Source organism: Prenolepis imparis, unplaced genomic scaffold, assembly GCF_030444845.1.
Source record: "Prenolepis imparis isolate NDT839.2.m4 unplaced genomic scaffold, iyPreImpa1.0 SCAF_13, whole genome shotgun sequence".
NCBI lineage: Eukaryota > Metazoa > Arthropoda > Insecta > Hymenoptera > Formicidae > Prenolepis > Prenolepis imparis.
In genome coordinates this window covers 2,667,096-2,686,429 of record NW_028141171.1, presented here as the reverse complement: position 1 = coordinate 2,686,429, position 19,334 = coordinate 2,667,096, and the positions used below count along the sequence as shown (strand labels likewise).

The following is a 19,334-nucleotide window of genomic DNA, read 5'->3' as shown; positions in this document are numbered from 1 at the left end:
AAATAAAATTACCTATATTACTCATATTAGCTACATCATTATAATATTTTACTTGAGACATGACATTTTTATTATAAAAAATATATTTATTATAACGATATAAAAAATTCATTTTCATACTTGTTAATATATATAATTATATAAATATATATTTCTGTTCTTATATTATGATGATCTAATTTTTTTTTCAGTTGCAAAAGAAGGCATAGCAGTAATGGAGGAGCCACAAACTCCAGGATCTGATTGTAACTCTAATCTAGCGACCGATTCTATTCAGCAGGATTTGGTTGGTTCGGAATTTGTTCAGGACAATGTCGAATATCAATGGTTTATTGATTATGGGTAATTAATTTAGCACTCTTGTATTTATTTTGATATTGTATTCTTAAAAAAAAAATATATAAAATATATTAATAATATATATGTATATATATAATTTCTAGATATAAAAATATATATTTAATTTTTAGATATAGAGATGGAGGACTACATATCCATCCTAGCGTTATTTCATCTCTTTCTGTATCCTATTCCTCCAAGGATCTAGGTTATTACGATGACCTTGCTCGTAATTTGGATGCCAATCTGGCAGAGATTGATATGGAGAGTTTTCGCACAGCAGACATACATACCCTGCTTACGGCTTTACCTGTCATGTGTACAGAACCAGTTCAACATTCTGAAGTAACTATTTAATATAGAATTAATTCAATTAACTGTAATCATTACAAAAAAAATCACTTAAGTCAAGCATAAGTTGATATTGGATGTGAGATGTGGGAAATGTGTAATCGTGTACATTGTTAAAACCATCAATGTCATTTATTTCATTCCTGCATCACAAATTATGTCAATTTATGCAAATTTTTATATAATAAGAATAAGAATCAAATTTTGTGCAATTTTGTATTGTTTTATTTATAAATTTTTTTGTATAATATTTTTAATTTGGTATGTGTTCCATTATTACCACAGTTTAACTATGAAAGAGAACAATATGCTAGTATATCTGGATCTGTCATGGAAAAGCTTGACATCGGTTCTTCCATCAGCCCTCATACTAGTAGCCAGGTATGATAATGGCTACCAAAAGTAGAAACCCAGTTATTGTAAAAAAAAAGTCTTCATATATTGATATTTGATATAAATATTTTAATGTAACATTCAATATTCACAATCTAATATTTGGATTGCATACACTTCCTTGTGTGGACACAAACATATGATATTATGATATTAAAATTGATAAATATAAATCAAAATTTTAACTTTTAATGAGAAAAAATCTAACAACACGTAAAATAATACTAATAATACTAATTGAAGTAATTTACTAGATAATATTTATGAGAAGTGTAAAATACATATAATTTTATTTATACTAATTATATACTGATCACATATTATTTGTTTAAAAGGAAGAGGATTCCGCATGTTCCACCACTGATACAATATCCATATGCAAGTCGTCGTTGCTATTTTCTCCAGTAAAGGAAACATCAATGCTACCATCGGGTGGTAGCTATAGTGTGGATTCACTGGACTGCGAAGACATGTTGCTCACTTGTCAAACAAATAATAAAAATAATTATACTATTGCTTTCGAGGGTAGCATTACTATGTATTCGGATGGTTCCCAAGATTTTGAAAACCATGGTAATGTGTGCATGGATAGACTAATATAAATTATTTTATTTATTATATTTATGTATAATAAATAATGTAATATAAATTAATTTTGAATCTCCCCTGATATAATATAATTTAACTCATAAAAATTTGTTTCTTTAATTTATATTTTGTTCTATTCCTCTTAATTACTTAGTCTATATTATTATTTTTAGATAAACACAAAACCTATGAGTCACCAGATGCATTCTATGATAAACAGAAAGATATGAAAACTGTACTAGACTTATCGATGGCATGCTCAGACTCAAAGATATATACCACATGGAGTAATTTGAAACATTCTTCCATGAATAAAGCAATAACTCGTCATCCTTCTGGTAACAACAACATGATACCGGATATTTCACAGAATGCTGTTAATCTGATGCTTGGTGGTATGAGTAAACGAAGTCAAAGCTTACCGGATTTTTCACGCGTTCAAAAACTTCAGCATGCTAATATACCTGTTAATTTTAGTGTAAGTATATTATATACATATACATATACAAAGTGTTTACGAAATACTTTGATAAACTTCTAGGGCGTATTTTTCATGTCAAAATAAAGAATAAAGTTTATTCAAGCTGTCCCAAAAGTCCTGCAACAGTCAAATATCTCGAAAACAAAGACTTTCTGAAAAAAATATTTCAAATGAAAGTTGTAGGGCCTAGTAAGTAGCGCATAGTAATGTTAGTGTGACTATAAATAGCATTTGAAATTTTTAAATGGAAACCTTTATTTTTGATTGCACATTCTTGTAGCTTATCTCGAGAGCTTTTCAAAACACTATAATAAAGTATTTTTTCATTCAGTGCTTTTCGAATTATAATGCTTGAAGTTTACAGTATGTTGACATAAAATACAAAATCTCTTGTAAAATATTTAGTTTCGAAAACCCATATTTATTTTTAAGAAAATGTATACAATTTGCAACATATTTTTTTTTAAAAACAATTATGCGTTTTTTTTTCACCAATTGATTCTCATTATTCTGTATAATATATATAAAGTATTAAGATAGTATTAAGATTACCGAAAACTGTTTTACAAGAGTGTTTTGCAAGATATTTTCTATTTTATGTCAAAATACTGTATCTTTCAAGTCTTATAACTCGAAAAATACTTAACGAAAAATAACTTTATTTGTTTTGAAAAGCTCTTAAGATAAGCTACATGAATATGTAACCAAAAGTAGGGATTTCCATTTAAAAATTTTAAAGTGAATTTTACGTGGCCTTAACAATGCTATTTATAGTCACACTAATATTACTATTTAATGCGCCATTTAAAGCCATACAACTTTTATTTGAAACATTTTTCTCAAAAAGTCTTTGTTTTCGAGATATATAACTGTTGCAGGACTTTTGGGACACGCTGTATATAGCCATAGTTAAAAATGAGTGGTTGCGAACTTATACATAAATCAAAGTTTATATTAACATTATTACTAGGGTGAGTCAACTGAAAACCTTAAATATTTTTTATCTTGTAATTTATTAAATATAAAGGTATATACTTACATCATTTTTCTACATAGTCTCCATAGTTAACATAAATTTTGTTTTACTTATAACTTTGCATTTATTTTTTGCTATATATGTATATAAATTTTTTCTTTATTTTGATATGAGGTATACCTAGAAGTTTGTCCAAATAAATTTCGTAAACACTATATACATGAGTATGAATTATTTGTAATAATTATATTTTATATGTAATTTTTGTAAACGAATATGAATGTTGCTTCGACGCAGATTGATTCCACGGAATTAAATAATCACATACAAAGACTGCATCGTTCTGGATCTGTGAACTGTTCAACAAACGGGGAGAGCTTCGACAACACGGAGAACGTCGGCACGAAAAAACTGCAAAATCTAAGTCTCGTCAGACTCTTCATGAAGCAAAAGAGCATGAGTGTGGAAGGAATGAGTCTTACCTTGGATCAGTCGGATTCCATAAGCGATAATAATGGTAGCAGCAGCAACAGCGGCAGCGACACTAATACGAATACCAATACGAATACTCAGATACAACGGCAGGATAACGTTTGCGACAATCGTCGCGTGTCCGAAAACGATTTCTCCATCAATTGGATCAAACGTGACACGATGGCTAATAATCGCGATGCGGAAAATCAGCGAGAGACCTTGAACATCCTGAAATGTCCATCATATTGCAAAAACGATAAAGTTGTCGACATGACGTCATCCACGTCGGTGGAGGAGCTTTCGGAAAGTATATCGGCTAGATCCTGCGCAGGCGGTCAACAAAATTTCGATAATATAACGAACAATCTTTCCGAACAACAACGGAAAAATGGCTGGGCAGGTTTAACGGAACAGAAGAAAGAACCGATATGTCGAACAACGGGTATACAGGCGAATGCGGAAATGGAGGACAACGCGATTCAGACCTCCTTGATTTTCACCGCGATCAAAGAGAAGTACGGGCCCTTTTTGCAAGAGACAATGGTAAACAAGAAACCGGTTTACATCGTGTATCCCAATTACACGTTGCCCGATCTGTCGTTTCTCAAGATCAAGGACACCGAGATCAATAATTTGACGCTGAAGCCGCACACATTTGACAAGAGCAACGTGGAATGGAAACGTACCGTTCATCTGGGCAAACCATTCTCCTGCAACGATATCGACGCCTTGCGACAACGCGGGTTCGCACATATCAAGGATTGGGAGTCGTTGACGTTCCTTTTGCCATACGAGTACAAGAAGATCTTGCACGACGTACCAGAAGTATCCAAATACATCAATATCAACGAGGAAGTTAAGCGACCCCTGTTCTGTCTATCTCCCCCGATGCTGCGTCACAAGATGGGACCTATCAGCGAAATTGTCCATCCGACCATCAATACTTCGTCGATGAGCAGCACCGCGACGCAACCGTCTTCAGGATACAGAGGTTCGTCGACGATCCTGACCGATTCCTCGACGAATCAGACGCCGTTGCTGAACAACGCGGTCAATCCGTTGTATCTGTACCGCTATGACAGCATTAGTTCGGAGACCAGTTTGGTGAACAACGACAAGAAGATGCATATGCTTAATCAGACGAGACAGGCTGCCTGCCCGTCTCTTCCGAAGCGATCGGTCTCGTTGCCGCAGGGTTGCGAGGCTGAATCCGGCTTCAACAACGGTAGAGTACCACCGCGACCGCCCTTGCCTAGAAGTATCTTACGAAAGAACAAGATTCTCGCGAACAAACGGTACAGCATGTTCGAGATGGGAGACGTGGGCGAACAGTCGGAGGAACTGTCCACGGAGGTGAATAAAAGAATGTCTCTGCAAGAGCCGTATTATATGAACAACGATTTGCAGCTGTTGTGCTGCGAAACGATAGATTCTGAGAAGGATGTTGACGAGACGGAAGCGGAAAGATGTTTTAAAGGTAAGGCTTGTAAAAAAAAATAATTTTTCTCAATTAGTTAATACATTTTATTTAAAGCTTATCTAATATTTAATAATAATTTTTTATTGTAGAAAAATTAAATGAGATTACAAATAACGTGAACGTAGAATCGAAAATTTCTCAACATAATGACGACGATATCAAACAATTGGAGGAATATCTGAAACACAGTGCAGTTTCATCACAAAGCGATGGAGATATTGAGGACGCTGAAGTTAAAGTGAGATCGTATGTGAGGAAATTTTTAGCCTTGAAAATGAATAAGGATCCGCTCGTTAGAGATATCGATATGGGAGATTCGCAGAGAAAAACCGTCAGTTTTGCCGTAAATCAAAAGAAGAAGCATCCAGATGCAGAGGTAAAAAAAAAAAATGGAATCCTCAAACTCAAAAATTCTGATTTTGATGAAATCTTACACACATGTAGGGAGAATAAATAGGGAGAAACAAAAGTTTTAAGAACATCTCTATTTAAGGCTCTATTTAAGGCTCCTGGCTCCTCGCCGACCATGTTGGAATTGTGACGTCAGAGCTGAGAAAACACGCTAAAATTCTTAGATGCCATTTCGAAATAAAAAGATATTTCGATGAAACCTTAATCAGATTAATAAAATTTTGAAAAACATTTTTTAAAGATTTAAAAAAACATTTTTTTCAAAAATTAAAAAAAAAAAAATTAATGCAGTTAATATAGGTATTCTTACCATGAAACTTTTATATAAAACATTTTTTGATATTTCGAACTTTTTGAGATATATCGAGCAAAACAAAAAGACGCTCTATAATATAAGAGGTAGTTTCACTCCTGAAAATTGTTTTTGGGCTGCAACTAAACATTTTTAAATTCATTTATTTATCTCCCTTATATGTGTATAAAGTTTCATCAAAATTAAAATTTTCGGATTTGCGAGATTTCCTTGTAAGCTTATTATTTAAAAATCTTTTACTAAAAATTTTAATTTCAGCTAAATAATTTCAATGCTGTAAATGATCAAAACCAGGATCAGGCGATGGAAAATAAATTGACGGAGTTTGAAGAGAAGAGAAGTATGCATACATTGTGTTATTTTTATTCAATATAATTATTAAACAAAAATATCTTGAAGTTTTTGTAATACATTTTATTTATCATTTTCTAGAAATGGTATTATCTGTAAATAGAGCAGTAGATCTTTTATTAAAATATTGGAACGCCGACTCCAATCACAGTCGTCCCAACTATAATGAAGGAAATGAGTGTGCACAAATCTGCTTAAGTACCTTGTGTCCAGCTTTATACATTATTATGTCAGACGGTTTAAAACCTTATTTGAACTCTACCTTTGGACCAATTACCAATAGCGTTTGGCAGATCGTGGAAGCTAGTTCTCAACAAGGGCCTCTTACGAAAACATTGAATGAATTGGTACAAAAAATTAATGGTGAAGATATCATTACGGAGGGAATGCTAAAATTTCATGCATTCGTATTTGGCTTGCTGAAGTAAGTTATAATTCTCTTTTCATACATAAGTTTTTTTACATACTTTTCATAGTTGAATTGTGATGTAACCACTAGCGGATCCTGACATTGATTGGTTTAATCTCAAATCACCTCCTCTGGGATCCGCTAGTGTAACTCATTTTTATCTATCGTATCTTTAAATCAATTAAAAAATATGAGAAATTTTAATATATTTATCTTGTTTTCTTTTTTTTTTAGTCTAAGGGCTCTAGATGCATGGTTTGCGTATTTATGTACGCGTGAGTCAATTCTACGGAAACATTACAACAACAACAGTTTATTCGTTGCGGCTTTAGTCAACTCTAATGTCCGAGAAATTGTCGATTCATTGTTATACACTTTAAATCCGCTTGCATTTTGTCCATTTCATTTGGATCTTCTCTATCAATATCGTCAATTGCAGAATAGCTTTGGGAATATGAATAATCATACTATGAATGTACGTAATAAATCTGAAAACTTATCACCAGAGTTTTCTTTTATATATGTGATATTGAACTCATACGATATTTTGTAGGCCATGAGCTTTAAAAATGCCGATTTGACTTTGAAGGATCTCAAGGATGAGAAAGCGGAATTTTGCGGAATGGCTTTCAGTCCAAAAAAGACGCGGCCAAAGTCTCGCATCGCTTACAGCATAGACGACAAATATGTTGTACATAATAAAGACGACATTCAGAACCCAAAGAAACAATTCAGCGCCATAAGTTCGAAGCCGTTTTGCATGTTAGATAAATTTACTTTCGAAGATTCTGAAGATTATACAGACAGTCTGGAACATTCCTCTCTAAACAGAAAGGCAAACAAGCAGCCAAATCAATCGAAGCTATTAAATCCTACTTCTAAACCGAGCGACGATGGTCTTTCTGGCGAGACCAAATTCAGAAAACTTCAGGAAAAATGGGAATTCATGAGCGGCAGGGAAGGCAATAAGATTCAATCCGCAGTAACAACTCCCTCGTCGCCAGTTCGGACTTTTGGAGTGCTAGGGAAGTCGAAGATACCCAGATTACTCACATCACCGATAAAACAGCTTAATGTTGCGGCGAATGTTGCCGGAAAACCGATCAAGTCACCCGTATCGGGAATCCCTTCATTGAAAAAACCTACAACACTTCTCGCCGCGACAAAAACGACACCAAAGAGGCCTATAGACTCGAAAACGAAAAATGTGACGCGTCGTACCAGCCGGGTCGATCAGGATATCCTAGGCGTCCCACGAACTCACACCGCACGTCCAAGTTCCTTACCTTACAAATCACATGGGATAACATCAAATGACAAGAATACAGTCTCGCCTCACAGACGAGCCGCCTCAACCTCTTTACCGCGTCCAGCTTTTACCGCCATTTCGAAAACGCCAGTTTCGAAAGTATCACATAAGTAAGTATTTAAGATGCTGTATGAATATTTTTTTTAATCATCTACTTTTCGCATCCACTTTTACATTGGTTGCAAATTTTTTTGTTTATATGAATTGAATTATAATGTAAGGTCCTGCATACAACAGAGAAAATATTAGGAATAGGAATAAATATTAAATATTAAGAATTAGGAACATTATTTTATTTCAAAACAAGGAAATGAAATGGATTAATGCACGATTGAGAATTATGAATAAGCAATAAAAATAATAGAATATTAAACATTAAGACTCCTGGGTCCTCGCCGCGGCCATATTAGATCGTGACATCAGAGGCGAGAAAGCACACGCTGAAAATTCTTGATGCCATTTTTAAATGAAAAGATATTTCGATAAAACACTACTTCAGGTGGCTTTAGCACACTCTTAAAATACCTCGAAATCCTTTCCTTTTCCCTTGACAGTCAATCAACAATCGTAAAATCGTGATAGATTTTGTCATGTGAAATGACTACGCATGTGCAAAGACTAGACGGACTGGGCCTCATACTGCAGTCATTTTACAACTCTTGATTGTTTATAAAGGGAAAAGGATAGTTTTCGAGGTATTTTAAGAGTGTGCTAAACCCATTAAGTGCTGTTTCATCGAAATATCTTTTTATTTTGAAATTGCATCTAAGAATTTTTAGCGTGTGTTTTCTCTGACGTCACAATTCTAACATGGTCGGTGAGGAGTCAGAGAGAAGCCTTATAATCTTTATTCTTATATATATATATATATATATATATATATATATATATATATATATATATACATAATTCCTATTCTTAATATTTAATATTTATTCTTATTCCTAATATTTTCTATATTGTGCCTAACTTTTTTTAGACTCTATGTTTTATACTTTTATTCTTTAACTATGTTTTATACTTTTTTTTGCTTTGTATTTTTAGTTCCCTTTTTTTTTCTCTCTTTAGATCCGTACGATAACGATTCGTGGGTCTCGATTGCAGAGAAGTTCGTACTGTCACTCACAGGACACCGTCGGACACCGGTCAGCTCTCGTTCGCCGAAGGAGAGAAATTGAAAGTAATATTAGAGGTGGATAATAAGTGGTTGTTGTGTACAAAGGGCGATCGAAGAGGTTTGGTGCCACGAGCATGCGTGCGCAGTATTCAAACTTAGATCCTCTTCTCGATAATAATACGCTTCATGATATCATTATAATCGTATGGATTCGCTCACATATTCGCAACTGTAAATGTAATATCATGTTTCTCGAAGCAGAGGAAAAGACAGAAGGACAAGTTGCGAGAGCAAGTTGAAAAGTTCAAATTAAATTCGGCATGATATAACAGGTGATGTACAGTGTATTAAATTTTAAGCTATATACAGTTATATATAATATACGCATTATCACGCGCTTGTAAAGTTAACTTTTAATCCGAAGTTTAATCAAGATTACTTTGTTTCTCTATCGAGAAACGCGATAATAGTATTATTACTAGCGATGCTATCGAGGACATAGAGATATGACTTTTAATCATAGGTTCTCTCGAATGACATTTAATTTATAGATAGACATCTATATTTAGATTTGATTTATTTGAATATGTGCATGAATAGAATAACGACACACTCAATATGTCCTCGACGAGTAAAAAAAAGCCGATAACAAGATGTATAATAACATTACATATATTATGAATGTAACTGTGATCCTAGTAAATAGGCAATTAAGTTTATTAGTATGTACACGCAGTGTATATTTCATTTTGATGTTTATATACTGTGACTTTGTAATTTATTTATGTGTGTGTCCGTATTTTATCGCACAACATCGCGCATTAACAATTAATCCTGATCATCCCTCACAATCTACATTCTGATTCTATTCGATATACGAATCATCACGGCATATATTTTTAGGATGGCAGTGATCACATTTTTTACATGCTTTGTGTATTTCCTGATATACATATATATACATATATATATATATATATATGTATATATATATATATATATATATATGTTAAGATATATAATATAAATAAATAAAATTATCATGAATTATATTCTTTAGTAGTTTATATTTATCTATCAATTATACAATCTAATTTATTTAATGAAAATATTTTTTTATATAACTTTAGTTTATAGTCTAAAACAATTTATTGCTAGATGAGCAATAAAAATAAGAAACATTTTTTAGAAATTTACATATAATGCCATTTAAGGCTCCTGGTTCCTCATCGACCATGTTGGAATTGTGACGTCAGAGAAAATACACGCTAAAAATTTTTAGATGCCATTTCGAAATAAAAAGATATTTCCATGAAACAGCATTTTAGATGGCTTTAGCATACTTTTAAATATCTCGAAAACTATCCTTTTCCCTTTATAATCAATCAACAGCTGTAAAATGACAGTAATATGAGGCCTAGTCCGTCTAGTCTGCACATGCGCAATCATTTCGCATGACAGTCTGATATGATCATTTTACGATTGTTGATTGACTGTCAAGGGAAAAGGAAAGGATTTCGAGGTATTTTAAGAGTGTGCTAAAGCCATCTGAAGTAGTGTTTTATCGAAATATCTTTACATTTAAAAATAGCATCTAAGAATTTTCAGCATGTGCTTTCTCGCCTCTGACGTCACAATCTAATATGGCCGTGGCGAGGATCCAGGAGCCTTAAAAAACGAATATTTACGTACAATATTCCTCGCTATTTATTAATTTAGTGAGCTTTTAATATTTTTTCGTCATAAACTATGAAATGCTGTGACTATAATAAAGATATATGGATACATTTTTGAAAAAATTTACACAGCATAGATTTTACATTTTGATTTTGACATACAGGGTGTTAAAAAATTGGACCGACAAACTTTAAAGAGAGAAAGAAGACCAAAATATTTTTTGTTAATATACTAATTTTCTCTGCAACGATTTGTGATTTTTATACTAACCTTTATATATTAATGAATGACTTTTTGAGCATTTACTGTAAAAAGAATGAATTACTTTGATATATTTGTTCCGTGTTTTGTTCAAGATTAAAAATACAATTTAATTTTTCGACTTATATGTTTGTTTATTGTTTAAGTCACAAACTGCTATTTCATACTATGTAGTATAAAACTAAAATCGTCGTAGAGAAAAATTGTATTAACAAAAAATGTTTATTTTGAAGTTTTCTATTTCCCTTAAAAATTTGTCGGTCTAATTTCTTTAATATCCTGTATATATACGTTGTAGAGGTTTGTTTCTTTTTTTTCTTTAAATTTTATAATGATACCAAATGAGTCATAAAATCTTACTCAACAGCCAAAGGTTCGTTCGTTTGTTCTTTTTCTTCTCTTTCTTCCTGTTCTTCTTCTTCCTCTTCTTTCTCTTTTTTTTCTTCTTTTTCTCCTTTTCTGCTTTGGTTAACAAAGCATCGTGAACAAGCAATTTTTTCAGCTCGCCCAAAAAGCCAGAAACTGATGAATGAAGTAATTGCAATAAATTAGTGTTGCAAAGATTTCCTTGCATGCTGATGTGTACATCTATTTTCATTATTCAAAGGGAAAAACAGGAAAAATTAATAGGTTATTAGGGGCATTCAAATTTGAATATTGCAAGATTTAAGAAATAAAGAATGTTTGCTAATCTTCGCATGAGTTTGTTAAAAGTGAATATGTTAAAAGGAAGGGATCTTTGAAGTTTAGGCAAGAAAGCGAGCAAAAGATAGTTCTCTGATTGTGAAATTCAAAAAGTAATTATTGTCAGAATAAAACATGACAATAATTGATGCTTTGAGAGGTAGTTTCATTCAAATAAGACGGATCTTGAATCAGATTGGATTGCAAAGACTAAAGAAAGACTAAAGTTTAAATTAATTAATTAAATTAAATTAATTGAAATAATTAATTAGTAATAGTATAGATTTGATTCTATACAAAGACAAAGTAAAAACTAGATAAGTTAATTATTTTTTTAAACTAATTGTAAGTTAAGTGTTAAAGTTAATGGCTTATAAAATTAATTTAGTTACATTAAAAATTGCATAAACCAAAAGTTAAAATTACCTAAAAGTTGATTTAATAAGAATATATTAAATTAAATTAAAAATTAATTTTTAAAAACATTTGTATTAATAAATTAGAATGTCATAACTTTAACATTTTTAAATTTAATATTTTATTTGTTAATTTTTTAAAAATTTATATAAAATAACAAATAAATAACAAAGAAATTTTGTTTTTTATATAGGAATGTATTTTTTTGTTACTACAATTATGAAAAAAAAATGAAAACTATAATAATACTTTTAATAATTTTTATAAGATAAATTTTTTTACGAGAGAACCTCTATGACTCATCTATAATAATAAGTGAATTCGAAAAGATATGGATTTGAAAAATGGAATAAGAAAGAATATATTCCAAAAAACACGAAGGACTACTATACTAATGTCTCAACAGAATATCGAGACAAAAAATTTTGAAGAGGAGCTGCCCGAGTAGAAATTTATCCAGTTTCTAGCCAGTAACTGGCCAGGAATTCTGGTTACTAGCTAGTATATAATAGGTTTATTATTGGAATTATTTTTGTTTTAAAATTGATATTTGACTGAAAGTTGGACATGGTTTTGGAATATTATTAATTTCATAAAGACGTCGACATACCTGTGATGAAGGATAATTACCTGTTCTGATCATTTTTCTTATTTTACCTAACATATACTTTCATAAGGAAAAGCTGATATCTTATCTAGTGTGCAATTAAAAAATTTTACATCATCAACAACATGAATTAAATTATGTACATTAATGCTAAGAGAAGTATTACCATAAAAGTGACATTATGTCAAAAAAACTATCTAAATAATTTCGAGCTTCATTAATAAATACATTAATAAAATGTGAATTGCATAGTATTCTAAAAGCAGCATGTAATAAGCAATAGTGTTTATATATCTGAATATTGAGAACTTTTTTGAATAATACGGAACCAATATATATAGTAAAATAAATCTTAATTCTGAAGCTTTCAATTGAGCGACTGGTTTACGAGGCTTGCGTTGGAATTCACACGGTGCCCATTGTTTTATACAGTCAATTCTTTTATCTAATACGCGACGATAAGATGGTTTCAATTTTGTGGCTGTATTACCAAAATACCAAATATCTAAATATAATTTCTTCATTATTCCTAAACAAGCCAAATGCATATATTCAAGAAACAAAATCATGTCTATTGGTGCGGTTCAATGTTTAGTAATGGTGACTGTCCTGTATGATGACATGATTGACGTTGATTACGAAATGATATATTTGTTTTTTTCTCACAATATTGATCGCGTGGATATACTATCTTTTTCTTTTTTTTTCCGGGAATATTAATACCGGGAATATTAATAATATATTTCGCATCGTTCACAAGCACCGTATTTACCATGCCCTATAATTGATTTTAAAAATTTTCGTGCTGGTGTATCATAGATAAAACTAAATTTTTAAGTTAAATTTTTTTCCATTAATTATTAATTCTTTTGACAATAATACGTAAATTTCTTGTATGACTTTTTTAAAAAAATCATGATTATTTGCAGGCTTGCTATTTCCATTATAAATTGCAACGCAGAATGGACTATACATATTAGATTCAGAAATTACTTTGCATAAAATAGGCCAAAATTGTTTTGAACTAGAATTAAACAATGTCATTCCATCAACATTAAATTGTAAAAAGATATCTGACGAAGAATGAAAATCAGAAAGAAAATATTTATAAAGCCATTTTTCTAATCTGTTCTAATCTGTTCATTATTCGTATATTGTAAGAAGCTTGATTAGTAAATAAAAATGTCTTTGCACATTTGGGCAAATTAGGGTAATTATTACGACGTAAAATATTTAACAGCTCTTCTAAATTATTTTGATTTATATTGCATTTTATAGCCCACTCACGTATATCGTTAATATTTTTTATTTTATAATCTTCTTTTACTTTCTCCGCTTCAGGGTATTTGTTCGTTTGTTGTACGTGCATTATATCATTATTCGAATCAGAAATATCTATATACATTTCATCAAGTTCTTCATTTGCATCAGTATTTATATTGTCTTGTGCAACACAATATTTGTCTTCGAAAATTTCTTCAGGCTGGAAGATGATGTTACAATTCTTACTTTGTAATTGATTTCTACTTTCTTCTTCTTTTTTTATATCTATTGTATAATATTGTTTTCCACTATATTTTAAACGTTTACTCCTGTACTTTAATTTTTTTATAATATTAATCTGGGTATATACTGAAGTCATCATTGAATATTCTAAGTGATCATTTTTAGGTATTTGTCATTATATTCCGCTAGATGCTATTGAGTAGACAAATTTGTGGGTATTTTATGTAAAATAACTAGACTTCGGATGTATTTTTAAATCTTTTTATATCAAGAAAGATGTGTACAAGAGAATGGTTTATTAAAGAATAAAAATGGAATAAATGTTATAAACAAAATATAATCTGTTGTTAAGCATCATTAATATATGTTTTTAATCAATATTTAATCAATAAGAAGTTAGTAACAAATTAATTGAATGAGGTTGGTAACATTAAAAGTTCCTAAAATAAGGCAGGAATCGGAACAGGAACGCCACAAATTGTTTCTGTGTAAAGAAGTTTTGTTCGAAGTTTTATTTTGTAGAGATGATTCTCTATATATTTTCTGGTTTTTAGTTTTTAATTTGTTCGATAAATGAAGGCTGGATCACGTACGACAACGGCAAAATTCAATGTTTGGTAAATAAAGGTTGGAAATACGTACGGCAAATGCCTACAAATCTTCAATAATATTATAAGCGTTATTCATTGAAACAATGTTATATCCTTTTCTTTGCTGTAAAGGGGAATCAGAATATTTAAATGAAATATAGAAGTCTACATCTAAAATAAACTTGAAAGGAAATGTCGTAAAAAGAGTCGAATTAAGACTCTATCACCATGTCGTAAACATATTTGAAATTGTGAAAGATTTTGTCACCTTGCGGCATATATTAATGATTAGAAAAAGAGCCATTAAAGACTCTATCACCATAAGGCAAAGAAGAAATAATGATAATGTGAGAATATCACCTTGCGGTTAGCCTCTGGAAAACGGCTTGATGGAAGGTCTCAACTTATCAAAATTGTTTATATGATGTCCCCAATCGGACTTAAGTCGACCGTCGACCTTCCTATCCAAAGATACCATATGTTTGATTGGTTTGATTGTAATAAACCTCAAGAAAAACACAAATCTAAACGTTTATAATGATGCGCACCATAATCCAGAAAAAAGACTGACAAATAAGCAAAATCTCCGCTGCCAGGCAACAAGACATTCTTCTTTTTTTACGAACACTCTCTGAATATATTATCTTTGAGTTTAATCGATAGAAATGCTTTTCTAAACATAGTTCTATATTTTAATATCTTGGTCGTGTGTGCCTGCAAAACATAAAAATGTCGAGATTTGATAAAAATAAGCGATCGCAGCACCTCTCCCCTCCTTTCTCTATTTTTTTCTCTCAAAAACATCAATAAAAAGACTTATTTCATAGTTACTTCTTCATTAAAAAATAGTTGCTGTAAAACAAGGTTTTTCTTCTTAAAAAACTGCATTTTCACAAAGTTCCCTGCACTTTGGACAATTTTAAACTTTATATTCGAGTTTAAGAGATCCAAAAATATAAAGATAGACCAATTTTGTACATTTTCCTTACAGACAAATGGTCCTAAATTAACAGTTCTTTTTGTTTATCAAGTCTATTCTTCTCTCCATATATTAACTTTCATTATTCCTTTTCTTTCTCTTTTCTTCTTTCTTCTCCTTTTTTCCTTCTTTCCCCTCTCCCTTTCTTTCTCTAAACAAAATGTGATAACCGATGTTATATAATAAGTTTTTTGTGAAGTAGGAATATTTGTGAAGTTTGTGTGGGTGCGCGCGCGCGCGCGTGTGTGTATGTGTGTGTGTGTGTGTGTGTGATATACTTGTCTCTTTCTTGATATTTGATTTATTGTTAGCTTAAGAATAATCATTTAATTGTTATTTTATCATATTGTTATTTATTTTTTTTTTTTTTTTTTTTAATAGGTACTTTCGTGAAATTCTCATGTCTTACTTATAATAAAAATAAATGAGCTAAAAGTGGCCGACATCGATATAATCTCGATAGAAAAGGAGCTCGATAAAAAGAGATAAAATGGTTATTACGTAAATATATGGAGATAAATTCTATGTTCGTTATCTTAATGACCGTTATCAAAATAATCATTATGGATATTTGATTAAAAGAGATTATATATATAAAACGGCGTAATTAATATTACTTGTTAGTCGGCCGAGTTTTTGTGAAATCAAGCGACATCCAGATATCAATAAACATGAGATCCGCATTCGCAGCATTGTGCCTTTTGGTTGCATTTTGGACCGTAAGTTTTTTGTAAAAAATTAAAATATAACATTTTCAGATTTTATTTTTTTACAAAATGTGTCAATCAAATTTATCAAGATTTAATATCGAAAATTTTAATCATTGTTGAAGAAGATGCTCAAGATAAAACACTTGTTAAACAAAAATCGTCAGTACCTCTCTTTCTCCTTTTTCTTCCTTCGTTTCTTTCTTTCTCTCTCTTTCTCTATCTTTTGAATATTTAAAATTTTGATTTTAAAATCTTGTAATAATCTTATCGATTAAACGTAAACATTAATTCTAGAAATTTGCAAAAAATTACGAAAATATGCGCTTGTTCAACGCATTTTTATTATTGCATTTATTTTTTGATCTCAGATTGATGCTACTCCATTAGGAACCGATTTGGAACGTTTGAAGCTTGAAGTGAGATATGCAAAAAGGAACGTAGATGATATCATACGTCAACTCCAAAATCTTCGTAGTGAGGCCGAAGAAGACACCACTGAAGAAGTCTGGAAAAAGTTGGATGAAGAACGGAAGAGTTATAGATCGTATGAAACTCTATTGCTTGATGGAATGAAGGTAATCATTTGAATTGATCTGCAATCGAACAATGCAAATAAATTTTTTGTATCCTGATTATTTATTAATCTAATAAATCAAGGATAAATACAAATCCTTTGGTAAAGAACCCCGCACTAATCATATAGAAAATCTATCCCGGTAAAATCAATTGGTTTTTTCATATGTTGTAGCTTATGACTTACTGAACAAAAGATGTAATGGGCACAAAGCTCAATAATGGACAGTTATCGAGTTATAACCAGTCAAACATGAAAAATTCGGGCTGCCGAATAGTATAGAGCGCTCTACACATAACTCTACGCTCATAACCAGAGATGGTAAATCGCGTATATTAGTTCTCAGGAAGTTTTAGTCGAAAAAAGGTTCATCAAAAATATTTTGAAAACGTCTCGAATTTAGCTATACGAATATAATAAAAAATAGGCATTTTTGTGGAAGATTTTTGTTCACGGAGCTTTTCAAGGTCATTCAAAATTCAAAAATAATGTCACCAGCTAACAGATTTTGTAAAACCCTACTATTTTTGTTTCAAATATTTTTCCAAAAAATCAATACTTTCCGAGATTTGACTATTCGGCAGCCCAAATTTTTCATGTTTGACTGGTTATAACTCGATAACTGTCCATTATTGAGCTTTGTGCCCATTACATCTTTTGTTCAGTAAGTCATAAGCTACAACATATGAAAAAACCAATTGATTTTACCGGGATAGATTTTCCATATGATTAGTGCGGGGTTCTTTGTCTTGATTATTATCAAAGTTTCGAAATAAAACCTTGTATAGATAAAACGATATTTTTTGATGTCTAAGAGAAGCTTTAACCCACATGCAAAATTTCTTATTACATTATTAATATAATTTTTTAATCTCAAGCAATCTCACGTAATTGTATAACTAAATAATCATATATGGACTGCAGAATAATATTTCAATAGTATGTTATGAAGAATAAGTTTATTAGCATTATTTTGCATTATTCTGAGAATTTTTATAAAAATCTGTAAAAAGAGAAATCGCAAAATAAATTATGCCTAGTAATATCAATTTGCATAAAGAAATTTAATTGACAATGTCTCAGATGACAAATATACACATTATTTAACACCGAAGAACCTATATATACATTTGGTATCACATAATAATGTGTATACTTGCTACCTGAAATAATTATTATAACATTATACAGTATATTGCATCATGAAATGCTTTTATATTAAAATTAATAATGTACTAAAATTTTTTCGTTTATTCTAAATTCTAAATGATATTTTTAACTTATAATTGAGCTTAAAAGTTTATTGAAAAATCTATTTACTAAAAACAATTATCTAAAAGAAATTAATAACTTCAACTTTGATAAAATATACGTAAATGCATTTTAGTTTACTTGCTCTATATCATTTATTTACTTATCTTTTAGAAAGACGTGAAGGTCGCTACGGCAGCTGGCAAGGATGTAAACTCGTGCCACAAGGAGGCTCTTGATGGCATAAAAAAAAATGACGATGGAGTACTTGATGATGCTAAGAAATGCAATAATAATGCTGAAAGTTCGATTCAGACCGCTCTTGGCTTTATCGACAATCTCATTTCGGTATGTTTTTACAATTATATTATTGCACATTACAATAATCAATTGATCTTTCATATCGACTAATTAACAGATCGATCAAAAAATTCTAATTGGGTTAACTTTTTTTCTTCTGTAGACCGGAGATTCGCTGTCCTTAGATTTGGACGGCATCTTCTTGACCTGCTTCGATAACGATATTTACAGAATGCAGAATTGCATCGTAACTGACTTGGCGAAAATAAATGTTGATATAAGGACCTTGCAGAGCGACGCCAATTCCGCCGAGATTACTGTTGCGCACATATCCAACAACGTTATTTTACAAGCCACCAACTGCTTGAAAAAGGCTTACTCGTCTGTATATTCGGCGGGAGACATGATTAAAAAGAGCTTCACTCAGTGTATCGAACAGGCGGGCGAGGCAACTACAGTTACGACGAAAGCTACAACAAAACCTAAAACAACAACTACGACGAAAGAATCAAAATATTTATAAAAGACCATTATTGTATCTTTAACAATGTGTGTGTGACTAATCTTCGTTTGAAATTACATTTGAAAACATTTCTAAGACTGTCAGTTTGAAAAAAACACATTGTAATGATTATACGTGTTTTCTATTTTGAAACAAGATTTTAGTATAACCTAATTTTACAGATCTAATATATGTGCTTCGAAAGACTATAGTATATTATTAGAAATTTTATGTAATATGGCGCTAAAAAAGCAATAAAAAATTCTTGAAAATAAAAAAATTTG

General features: G+C 31.0%; 2 protein-coding genes across 7 annotated transcripts in view; both read left to right on the top strand.

Annotated features, from left to right (window-relative positions):
* LOC145944301 (uncharacterized) overlaps window positions 1-9,960 on the top strand; it is a 28,038-nt gene extending 18,078 nt beyond the window's left edge. For 4 of the 6 annotated variants that reach the window (XM_083052566.1, XM_083052563.1, XM_083052562.1 and 1 more), the window contains 12 exons: window positions 192-342; window positions 471-684; window positions 976-1,071; window positions 1,419-1,656; window positions 1,845-2,149; window positions 3,426-5,079; window positions 5,172-5,458; window positions 6,065-6,146; window positions 6,239-6,581; window positions 6,801-7,041; window positions 7,120-7,985; window positions 8,980-9,960. In XM_083052566.1, coding sequence (XP_082908692.1) covers window positions 215-342; window positions 471-684; window positions 976-1,071; window positions 1,419-1,656; window positions 1,845-2,149; window positions 3,426-5,079; window positions 5,172-5,458; window positions 6,065-6,146; window positions 6,239-6,581; window positions 6,801-7,041; window positions 7,120-7,985; window positions 8,980-9,151 — 4,626 coding nt within the window. In that variant the 5' untranslated portion in view covers window positions 192-214 and the 3' untranslated portion in view covers window positions 9,152-9,960. Of the gene's footprint in view, window positions 1-191; window positions 343-470; window positions 685-975; window positions 1,072-1,418; window positions 1,657-1,844; window positions 2,150-3,425; window positions 5,080-5,171; window positions 5,459-6,064; window positions 6,147-6,238; window positions 6,582-6,800; window positions 7,042-7,119; window positions 7,986-8,943 lie in introns of all 6 variants that reach the window. The other 2 variants (XM_083052565.1, XM_083052564.1) reach the window with 2 other exon arrangements.
* Window positions 9,961-16,270: 6,310 nt separating this feature from the next.
* LOC145944586 (uncharacterized) lies at window positions 16,271-19,197 on the top strand. The gene is made up of 4 exons (XM_083052994.1): window positions 16,271-16,432; window positions 16,792-16,998; window positions 18,423-18,596; window positions 18,712-19,197. The coding sequence occupies exons 1-4, from the start codon at window positions 16,385-16,387 to the stop codon at window positions 19,069-19,071; spliced, it is 789 nt and encodes a 262-aa protein (XP_082909120.1). The 5' UTR covers window positions 16,271-16,384; the 3' UTR covers window positions 19,072-19,197.
* Window positions 19,198-19,334: the final 137 nt, after the last annotated feature.